The following is a 12085-nucleotide window of genomic DNA, read 5'->3' as shown; positions in this document are numbered from 1 at the left end:
GGTATAATGTGTGTTTTTAGAATTTTTTGTAAAAACTAAGAATCTAAATTGTTTATTGGTAACTAACACTTCTGCAGTTAGTTTTTTGTCAATATTAGAGACTTGAAGTCTTCATTGAAAAATCACATGAGGACCCAAATCCATGTGTTTGTTCTTGAAGTAAGGTGAGTGGTGACAGTTTCTATGAACATTCCCCGCATTACTAATTTATTTTCATCTTAAGTGCCCTCTAGTGTCTCAGCATGTTAGTCTTATCAGTTCCCCTTGTCAGGTTTATGTATTGGTGCATTCCTTCAATGTGGTAGGGGTGTATGTGGATTCTGAGAATAAAAGCTCTTTTATTTCCGTAAATTAAGCACACATTCAGTAAGTTAAGCACACGTTCTTAAATCTGTAGTCCATTCCGAAATTTCATTAGTTCTAATAATGTTCTTTATGTTTTCCTAATTCAGGATTTAATCTTTTAATCTGGAAAAGGTCCTTAGTCTTTGTCTTTTACATTTATCAATCTTTCCCTTTTTCTTTTGTTGCATTGGACATTTTCAAATAACATTTTGACATTTTAAAATAATACAGAATAGTTATTTTATAGAAGGTTCTCAATTTGCGTTTCTCTTAAGACATCAAATTTGGTGGCACATGGTATTTGCCCCTTATTGATATTTTGATTACTTGGTTAGGGTGTTTTTTTTTAAATTTCTTCAGTAAGTAATTTGGAGGGGGGATACTTTGAAATAGCCTGTTCCTCATAAAGTATCACCTTTTGGATTTATCAACTGATGATTCTTGCCTAAATCAGTTTTATTATTTCTATGGTTACAAAATGGTGATCCTCCCCCGCTCCCCCCAATTCTTTGCTATATTTATTTGTTATATTGTAAGGAAGAGCTTTCCTTGAAGAAGAATGTCTGATAAACAGATGGGTGCTAGAGAGCATAGCTCAGGACAGAGAATTAGAAAGCTAAGGGGATATTTGAGAGAGATGGCAAATAGTCCAGTTTGTTTGGTGCATAGAGTATATATAGGAGTTATAGGCTGAAAATGTTGGTCGAGGACAGATTATATGGAAGGCTTTGAAAGCCATACTATGGAATTTGGACATTTTTGTGCTATATAAATTTATTGGAGGGGAGTGACATCATTACAGCTTTAAGGTGTATTTGTGGCAGTGGTGCCCATAAGAGGAATTTACAGTATTTCTTTGAGAGGAATAATACTGGATCTAGTTGAGAAGGTGGAAGGAGCCTTGGAGGAAAGGTAGTGGTTATGAAGAAGTTTGTTTTTAAAAGAATATAGAGGATTCACCTTTAAATTACTAAATAAAACAAAGCAAGAAACAAATGAAGACAAATGTTATCATAGAAAATTGGGCAAAGGATCCGGTCTGCCATTTCATAAAAGAAGAAACGTGAACGGTCAACGAATAAGTTCCTGAATCTTCCTAGTAATTAGGGAAATGCAGTTGAAAATAACAGATGCCATTCTTTTTCATCAGATTGGCAACAATAATATGACTGAAAAGTGTTGACATAGAATAAATTGTTCTTTTTTTAGAGAACATTTTTGGTAATACGTAGTAAAGTTGAAGATGTGCTTAACTTGTGACCCAGAAAACCCACCTTGAGATTTATATCCTAGGAACTCAGAGATTATATAAAATACTCTATTCCTCATAAAATGTAACTCCCATAGATTTAACATCAGTTGATTTATAAAAATGTTATGTATGCCATTGTTTCTAATAGTAAAATATGGAACAGTGGATATAGCTATCAATAGGAAAATGGTTGAATAAATTGTGTTATGTTCTTTTGGTTGAATTCTTTACAGCGTGCGTGAAAGTGATCTTTGAGACTCCTGATGCTTTGCAGAATAAATGAACCAGTTTACATTCCAGAATAGATGAACCAGTTTACATTCCTAACAGCAATGTAATAAAGTGCCTGTCTTATTGTAGCCTTGTAGTTCCTAATATTCTTTTATTGATAGACCAAAACAGGTGCCTCATTATTATGTTAACTTACATATTTAAATATTCAAGTCTTTCCTTATATTCAAATTGTGTACAGGAAATAAAATAGACTCATTTGAATTAGATAAGGCCAGATAGTAAGCTTTCGGGCCATACAGTCTTTGTTGCAACTACTCTGTTGTTGTAGTATAAAAGCAGTCATGGATAATACATAAACAAATGGATATGTCTGTGTTCTAATAAAACTTTATTTATGGACAATGAAATTTTAATTTTATATAATTTTCACGTCAGGAAATAGTCTATTTTTTTTAAAACACTTGCACTCTAATCCAGGGAAGCAACTTTTCACATACCTATTCTGATTAAAATGATTTCATTTGAAAGAAAATATTTCAATTACTATTTACAAGAAAAGATCTTAATTTCGTGAAATATCTGAGACTCTTCTGGTTTTTACTTTTTCTTCAAAGCAGAGCTGATGGGATTGAGTATAACATAAATCAGTAAGTTAAAATTTATTCTCCCAAAGATTTTCAAAATAATCTGTTATTGTTTCTTTAACCTTAAAATATGAATAATACAAAACTTTCTTGTGAAGCTTTTAAAAAAATTTCAAAGAAAATCACATTACTTGTTCAGATAAAATCTTCATGTTTCTTAACTTGATTTTACTTGGTCCTCAGCTAAAAAGTAGGAAATGTGATAGGTTAACCCAAAATATAACCTGGCACCCAGTTTGGTGCTTTTTGTATATAGTGGTATTTATAAATGATTGTTGTGCTCATTCCAGGTGTGATTGTTAACAACCTAAGTTAGTCTAGGCTTCAAAATAAATAGGTTGTATAGTCAGTAAATGTTACTAGCTTAAGAAGTAGGGTAAATAGATTTTAAACTGAGTTTTTAAGGAAAAGTAGGACTTGGACTACAACAAGGAGACAATTTTTGTGGCTGGGAAAAGAAATCAAACGGTGGAAAGACTGTCACCTGGAGAAGGGCTTTAAAAAATATATATATATTTTTTTTAATTGATTTTTTACAGAGAGGAAGGGAGAGGGATAGAGAGTTAGAAACATCGATGAGTGAGAAACATCGATCAGCTGCCTCCTGCACACGCCCCACTGGGCTTGTGCCCGCAACTAAGGTACATGCCCTTGACCGGAATCGAACCTGGGACCCTTGAGTCCGCAGGCTGACGCTCTATCCACTGAGCCAAACCAGTTAGGACAAGAAGAGCTTTTTTTAAAAAAAGGATTTTGCAGTTTCTAGTCTGTAATCTGGGATAACACTAAGTAGGTCAAATGAAGAATAACTTGCCACTCATTCTTGCAGGTAGAAAAATATGAAAGTCAGCTTGGTCGGGGGTTATCCTTTTGTAGTGTGCAGCCCTTAAAAACTGCCATTGTGTGCCCACCTGCTACTCCATTTAATCCCTGTTCCTCAAGAAATGGCAGTTTTTAAGCCCTCAATGAGGAATGTAACCTCATCTATATTTTAACTAGTCTGAAAATATAGAGATGGCTAAGGGCTGCCTTTATCAGGTTTTTATTTTCAGCCTATGAAAGCTTTGTTTGAGTGGCTGGCATATCTAACTTGAAGAGATTAGGTGCTAACAGTGTTGGCTCAGGAAAGAAAAATAAAATTTAAATCAATAAGTATGAGGTAGGTTCATGAATGCTACATATTTTTCATTACTGTAGTGTTATGGACAGAATAGTAGTTGTATGGTTGTATACTGTACAACATTAAAGTCATAATTATTTGGAATAAGAGCAACCAGGAAAAATAACCAGGTTTTTGGTTCATTTTACATAATGCACTTTTACCACATGACACATTGAGGTAAAGCATTTAAAAAAAAGCAATTTCTAGTGTGTCCTAAATTTGGTACATATTCAGATTAGGCTACGTTTGCAGAACCATACAAAAACTACAGTGATGAACCTGAGCCCCCCATCCCCTTTTAAAAATTCTCATGCAAAGATATGTTTTTATTGATTTGAGAAACATCGATATGAAAAAAACATCGTTTGGTTGCCTCCCATACGTGCCTGAAACTATTGTTATTGAATTAACCAAAGCTTTGTTTACCAAATCACAGTCCTTAACCATTCTGTTCTGAGGAAAAGTTTACTATGGTAACAAGTCTGTATACATTGCTACTGGTAGAACTATCCCTGTATTTTAAGATTGCTGAGAGAACATGTTTATGGGTCATGCCTTGCTTTGGAGACAGTAAAAACTCTAGGAAGTGACAAGAGACAGTTCTACATATTTAGAAAGGAGAAAAAATTAGCCCATAACAGTCATTCTCACACCTTTGACCCTCTCATTGCCCCTTCACTTTCAAGCTTCCAATTTTTTAAAATTTTTTTTAAAATATATATTTTATTGATTTTTACAGACAGAAAGGGGGAGAGATAGAGAGCTAGAAACATCAGTGAGAGAGAAACATCGATCAGCCGCCTCCTGCACATCTACTGGGGATGTGCCCGCAACCCAGGTACATGCCCTTGACCGGAATTGAACCTGGGACCTTTCAGTCCGCAGGCCAACGCTCTATCCAGAGCCAAACCAGTTAGGGCCCAATTTTTTTTTTATATGTTGTGATGTGGCATCTGACTCTGTTGTTCAGCAGGGTTATAAATGGATTTTTCTGAATGCCCTGGTATCACTATATTTGAACCAACTTTCCTAAGGTGACTTTAAGGTACTGTTTTGAGCCACTTCATTCCTTTGTGTGGATCTAATTTAACCTTTAGAAAACATGGGAGGGGACTATATAGTATGACTGGAATCCAGATATTCCCATAGGGCTATTCACTTGGAACATGCTCAATCCTGACACAGAATAAAGATTCACTAGATCTTATTGCCATCCATGATACATTATAAAATTTGTCTGTATAAATTAGGTTTAGGACAAGCCTGAGTGAGTGATTATTAAGTATAAGTTCAAATCCATTTCATTCTAAAAAACCACTATGAAAAAAAATTTTTTTTTCTTGCCTTATGTTTCTTTTTGGGTGAGTTTTGCCTATAATCAGTGCTTTGTACAGGCACTGTCGAGTAATACCTCTGAGCCACTTACTGGGCGTTTGATGTGTGCTGCTCTTTATTTAATCCTGCTGGGATTCTTAGCAGAGCCCTAGGGGGGGGGGGGGGGGGTCGGGTCGAGATGTTTCAAAGCTGCCGTTTAAAGGTCGAAACCAGTTATCTTACTTGGGTAAAGCTAAAGTATATCCTGTTTGGTTTCAATAAAATCTGAATTTTAAATATTTGTTAGGTATAATGTGTTAGGTTTAAAGTCTGCTTTAATCTCAATGTTTGAGAACTGCCTTTGTGGCTGGCTTTTGCAATACAACTAGCTCACGCCATTTTTAAAAGGTCAAGTTAATTCTGGGGCTGCTTGAAAATGAACAACTACAGAGGAATCTTCTATAATATAAAGTTTTTCTGAGGTCTCATTCTTTTTAAAAATATATATATTTTTATTGATTTCAGAGAGGAAGGGAGAGGGAGAGAGAGATAGAAATATCAATGATGAGAGTCATTGATCAACTGCATCCTGCAGGAACCCCTACTGGGGATGGATCAAGCCTTCAACTCTGGTGTGTTCCCTTGACCAGAATCAAACCTGAGACTCTTCAGTCTGTAGGCTGAAACTCTGTCCATTGAGCCAAACCGCTTAGGGCTGAGGTGTCACTCTTGTTGGAGATATTCATGTATATATCATAGTTACCGGCATAAAATATAAAGTAGGGGCACAGTAAAGGTTTCTTGTATAGGCTTTGAGAAACTAGCACTCCTCAAAATAGCAGATGACCAATGCAGTTTTTGCTAATGGTACTTGCTGTCACCCTATACTACTGAACACTATTGCTAAAAAATAGCTTCAAATGGAAAGAACTTGACCATTTATTTTATAAACACAGCTACCTTACTAAAATATTTTCTGAACCCCAAAGCCAGGATAATATACATATTTATAGCACTAGTCTTATTAAAAGTCTTTATCATAGGGAAAAAAATAAACCCAGCATTTGTTTCCTGATTTATTAGGTTATCTTCTCTAACTTAAGGTAGTGCCTTAAAACAGTAGTTCAGTTACTGCTCAGGTAACTGTTAACAGTGACTCAGCCTTAGGGGGCTTCTAAACCAAGGATTGGCAGTCTCCCCACCCCCCCACCCCCCGCCCTGCTTCTACACCCTTAGCAAGGGCATACTACCATAAAAAGCTCTCGTTCTTTCAGCCAAGATTATTGATCTTTAAAAGCCAGAGGTTTGGTTTAATTTTTATCATCTGGACCAATTTTCAAAAAATGTTTTTTATTGGTTTTTAGAGAGGAAGGGAGAGAGAGGAACATCAATGAGAGAAACACTGATTGGCTGCCTCCTGCGGGGATCGACTTGCAACCTGGGCATGTGCCTTGACGGGGAATTGAACCTGCGACCTAGTGGTGCATGGCTTGATGCTCAACCACCGAGCAACACCAGCCGGTCTGGACCAAATTTATCTGCCACGATACTTTGAATTTAATTTAAAAAGGTCTGCCGCTTGCATCTATAGACGCTTATGGCATACAAATGGTTAAACATTTTTTAATTTATTGATTTGAAGAATATACTGTTCAAAATGAGCTGGTATATTGTCATCTATTTTTCTTCTCTCCAAATGATTTCTGAGAAAAATGTATTCATTAGATTTCTGTGTACGATGACACAGCAGGTCCCTTTTGCAGAACCTCAGCACACTTTTAGATAGTCCACACCGAATATCCAAGCCAAAATCAGCTGCTTTAGGGATTCTGAATGTACTTAAAAATTATAGGTCTGTATGAAAATGCAAGACAGTTATTAATAAAGAAAATTTCCGTGGCTTGTTCTTGATAGAACTCTTGTATCCCAGATTCTCAGATTGGAAAATGTTACTTAAGCTAGTGCTTTTACTGTAATAAAACAGCTCCTTTCGATTTTAAATTTGGATTTTGTCTACTTCCAGAAAGGATTGAAAGCAGCTACTATTAAACTTGGTGTTAGAAAGGTCATTTCAGATGTTGCAGAATACAGAACATCTTCAAGTATTTGGTTTAACAACACGAGATTTTGCCAAACATAAATATTCACTCTTATGACATGGTGGCAAGTCTTGTCTTTGCGGAACATTCTCTACTTTCTTACCTGCCCAAGAGTCTTCTCTCATCCTTAGTGTATGATATATATTTTGGGGAAAACATTAAAAGCAATTAAATGATTAAGCAAACTTTCCAGGCAAAACTGCTTAACAAACAAAATCACTGTATACCCAATAGGGGTTTATGTTTAACTGGAAAGGGCACTAAAGAATAATCACTGTATAGTTGAGTTTTTCCTCAAGACCTTTTTTTGGGGGGTGGAAGGGAAATAATCACCTCTGATAAAGGTGAAAAGCACAGAACTAAATTCTTTTGTCTTCTATTGAACTTGTGCTATTATGACATATTACAGCTCAAATTTAGCAAGAAAGTACCGGGAAGGTTATTAATCGATCATGAATACCTTAGCTACGTTAATGCTGTTAAAAGGCACGACACACACTCCAGCTTTTCAACGCGGAGGTCCCCGAACATCGCTCATTTACAAGCAAAGGCGGAGGTGGTCCCACCGGTAGCTAATCCCTTTCTCCGAGAAGGTACATTCGTCACACCCAGGAGGAACCTGAAGGTTTCACAAGCCACTCTTCACCCAATTACCTCAATCTGACTCATTAATGACTTGCTGTGGCCAAAAAAAAAAAAAAAAAAAAAATCCTCCTGCTGCAGTTTTGGTCCAATTTTTCCGCGTACTTAGGGTACTCAAATCCTTTACCATCAGACACATTTATTACTAAGCTAGACCGACGTACATGTCCGCCAAAATGTCCGCAGAAACGTTTGGAAAAGCTACCACCAGGCCAGCTGGAGGTACCCGGAAACGGCCTCCGCCGCCCGGTGAGCCAAGGACTTAAGCAGCCCCCGGGGGGCCTGCTGGTGCCAGTGAGAACCCAGCGTCCGCTGCCCCCGTCGGAGGGCGCTCCTAGGGGCCGGGAGGACTGGAGCCCCGCTCGTCCCCCACCCCGGGAGGTAAGAAAACACCCACTACGTTCAACTAGGCGGGGGCGGAGGGCCGCAGCCAGCTGCCAGGGCAGCGCGCCGCAGGGAGGCCGTTTCCCTGAGTCACCGAGCGGGCGGGAGGCCGGGCCCAGGCGCCCACGCTTCGTCCTCTTCCTGAGGGAGTCGGTTTAAATAAGCAGGGCCCACAGGGGAAGGGAGCGGCACCCCCGACCCTCCAGGCGGCCCGGCAGACACCGCATTCCCGGGAGGCGCCACATTTCCCTAGAACCCGGGACGTCCCGTCTGCTGAGAGCCATCAGCCGACCTTCCCAGCCAGCATCACGTGCACCCGGAAGTACGTGGGTGGGGCCCACAGTGCCAACGGAAGTGACGTCGTCCGCCTCTAGTCGCATGATGTGGCAAAATGCAAAAAAAAAAAATGGGGGGGAGAGGAGGGAGGGAAAAGCAGCAGGAGATTGGGAAAGTGATGAGTCCAAAAAAGTAGTCCCTCGCTTCCCCTAGTTCCCCTCCCGCCGCAGCGGTCAGCGAGGCCGGAACGCACTGCGTCCCGCATTCCTGCGCCCGTTGCGCCGCGGCGCTCCGTGGAGGGGTACAGCGGACGGAGGGGGTGAGGTGACTGGGGCGGAGTTCTGTCGTCGGGATCCCTCCGCAGGGCTCAGCCGTTTCCGGAGTCTGCGCTGCGCCCGGTTCCGCCATTGCGGCTGTCCCGGACCCTGGAGCCTCCGCCCCCGACCCGAGCTCTCGTCTGTCTGCCAGTTTCCTGCGTCCCCGGAGAGTATCTTGCTGAGCCCAGCCTCCCCCCTCCCCTTTCTCCTCCTCTCCCTTGGAGAGTCCGGGCAGCCGCTGCCCCGCAGCCCCAGTGACAGGAGGAGCCCATACCCCCGACAGCGCCATGGCCCAGATTCTGCCAATTCGTTTTCAGGAGCATCTCCAGGTGCGGCTCGGCCGGGGCTGGTGAGGGCTGTGGAGAGGGTGGTCGGAAGGAAAAAGCCGGATTCTGGGCCCAAGTAGAAGGCACTATCGGAGGTGTGGTGGCGGTGGGGGGGGGGTGGTATTGGTGCCTGAGGTAGATGGAGGAGGGGGGCGCTATCTTGGGAAGAAAGGGTTACATGGTGAGAGGTGTGGATGGGAATGGCGAGAGTCGGGGTGCGCAGGGCAGCGAAGCCAGTCCCGGGTTCGAGGGCCTTTCTGTCTTCTCTTCCTGGGGGGCAAGAACTGCGCATAAATAACTGCACCCCCTTCCCCGTTTTACCCAGTTCATTCATTTGGGGAGGGTGGGGGTGGAAGAATTCTCCCGCGTTTCTTCCGCAGCTGAGACCACCTCGCCTCGGCCCGTGTCGGGCTGTCACCTCCCATGGCTTTCCTCTTCCCTTTCCCCCATCGTGTCGGCACCCAGGCGTTGCGGGGCGGGTGGGTTGGGGAGGAGCAGCCTTTTTTCTTCCTCCCTTGGCGGCTCTCGGCTGAGAAAGACACCTTCTCCCGGGGGGGGGGGGGGGGGGGGGGGGGCGGGCAGGAATGGCGGTGGCTGGCCTCTCACTTTCCCGGAGGCAGGAGGAAGAAGGTCACTCGGGAGGGAACAGCAGGAGGGTAGGATGGGGGAACGTGGTTCTTAGGGCGGTGTCGATCTCAGCGTGCGTGGGGTCAAGGTCCCTAGGGGAACTCGCGTTCCCCCCCCCCCCCTTTTCTTCATGTCTCTGGGGTGGCGTGGCTCTGATCCCCTTTGGTTCTAGTCTAGAGGGTACGGAAGAGTTATTCCCAGGTTATCTCGGAGTCTGCTGGAGTTTAGCAGGTGCTTGTGGGCGTGAGTCCCTCCCTCCCTCAGGATTGCGTGGAATTGAACACAGCCCTGGGGGATAGAGCTCACCTCCTCTGGAGATGTGCACAGTTATTTGGTCTGTAATTGGTTTCCCTTTAGTAGGTTCTAGAATTCTTCCCCCTGGTGCATTATCCTGTCGGCAGCATGCTGTCTTATCTGGCAGCATGCCCATGGAGGGCCCAGGCAGGTGATCATGGGAGGGCTTGACTGAATTAAGCCTTTTCTGAGCTTCTTCCTGGTTCACCAATCCTGGTTGCACTTTGGCTGAAATAATATATTCATCCCAAATATCCCTTAAAGAGGTCTGCCTCAGCTCAACCTTCTGAAGGGCTAATTTCATGATGAAAGATACCATGGTTTGACATAACACTAATATTAGTGCCCTTTTGGACACTTTGACCATTGAAGGCTAATTTCATTTACTTTCTCCCATTGTTATTACGTACATAAAGGATTATTGTTGATAAAAAGGCTTAATATCCAGGCTATCAGTAACATAATTTTATACTTCTTTACAGGTTTATCACCTTTGCTTACATCAGCAATAAATTATTTTCGTTTAAGTCCTCAAATGTAATGAATAGTCTTTTTAAAAATTTCTTTATTAATTGACGAGAGAGAGAAACATCGATTGTTTCACTTGTTTATTCATTGATTGGTTGATTTTTGTGTATACCCTGACTTGGGATCGAACATGCAACCTTGGCATATCCGGACGCTGCGCTAATCAACTGAGCAGCCCAGCCAGGGCAATAATCTTTACTCAAAAGATGAGTTAAGTAATGCACTTTCTTCAGTCATCTGTGGTTTTCAGATCATTCATTTGAAGTAATGGAACATTATTTTATAATAGGTTAAAAATGTTAAGTGACAGCCCTGACCGGTTTGGCTCAGTGGATGGAGCGTCGACCTGCGGACTCAGGGGTCCCAGGTTCGACTCCGGTCAAGGGCATGTACTTTGGTTGTGGGCACATCCCCAGTGGGGAGTGTGCAGGAGGCAGCTGATCAATGTTTCTCTCTCATCGATGTTTCTAGCTCTCTGTCCCTCTCCCTTCCTCTCTGTGAAGAATCAATAAAATATATTTTTATAGAAAAATGTTAAGTGACAGAATGGACACAGAAATTATGCTCAATCTAAGTTTTAATTACTATGGTTATTTCTGTTACAGTGAAGTATAAGTGAATGTGAAGGGTTAGGAAAACAATGTTCTTGGGTGTGGAGGAAACCAGGCTCCTTACTTACACTACAGTGCATCTGATGCATACATAATCATTTTGCAGACAAATGTTTGTAAAATCATACACGGAGAAGCAGGTACAATTGCTGTTTATAAGGTAGAGGTATAGCCCTCTATTAAATCTCATTTCTTTAAAAAAATAGTTTTACTGATTTATAGAAGTGGGGGAGAGAAACATCGATGTGAGAATGCAACATTGATTGGTCCCCCCAGCACGCCTCCCCTACTTCCACTGTGTCCCCCCCCCCCCAACACACACACACACACACACACACACACACACACACACACACACTCACACGCGGGAATTGAGCATACTCCCTGACCAAGAATTGAACCAGCAACCCTTCTTTATGCAGGACTATGCCCAACCAACTGAACCAAAACAAATCTCATTTCTTGACTAATGGTGGTTTGGGCAATAGTTTTTCATTTCTATTAATGAGGAAATAAAAATTGTTAAATAAACCCAAAGATTGGAATCCAACCTTGTCACTAATTGAAAACAGATTTAATATGGGTTTGATTTCTAAGGGAGTCAGAATTTCTGCATATACTAGAGTGAAGCCATTTCCTTTTCAAATATTTGAAGTTTTGAATGTAAAGCAGCTTTTCAGTTACACTTGAAGATTTCACTCATTCATTTATTTTGGAGTAATATGCCATGTCTAAACTTAAGCTTGCTATTGTGACTGTATTCAGCTGATAATGATTAATTGCACAGAGCCCCCAGTCACTAGTCAACCTCTTCCAGGATATATATCTCCTGACTTTTTATTTTTATCTCTTCCCTTTTAAAAAATTAATAAGGATTATTTTAATTGGCATTTTAGGTCTGACATCTGAGTCCCTGCCAGTTTGCTAAGTAGCAGAAAACACTTTGAAATACTTAGGATAAAAATTAGGAACAAGAATTGAGGAACTTGAATGTGGAGTTAGCTTGTGAAAGCTTTAAAGTGTGAACTGT

The 12085-nt window shown here is 41.5% G+C and overlaps 1 protein-coding gene across 2 annotated transcripts in view; it reads left to right on the top strand.

Moving 5' to 3' along the window:
* Nucleotides 1–8722: 8722 nt before the first annotated feature.
* CLTC (clathrin heavy chain) overlaps nt 8723–12085 on the top strand; it is a 64709-nt gene continuing 61346 nt past the window's right edge. For both annotated transcript variants that reach the window (XM_081109039.1, XM_081109038.1), the window contains exon 1: nt 8723–8998. In XM_081109039.1, the coding sequence (XP_080965165.1) occupies nt 8957–8998 (42 nt within the window). In that variant the 5' untranslated portion in view covers nt 8723–8956. The remainder of the gene's footprint in view (nt 8999–12085) is intronic.

Source organism: Myotis nattereri, assembly GCF_964212035.1.
Source record: "Myotis nattereri genome assembly, chromosome: 16".
Classification (NCBI taxonomy): Eukaryota; Metazoa; Chordata; class Mammalia; order Chiroptera; family Vespertilionidae; genus Myotis; species Myotis nattereri.
The sequence above is the reverse complement of the archived record's forward strand: the minus strand, read 5'-3'. Positions and strand labels throughout refer to the sequence as shown.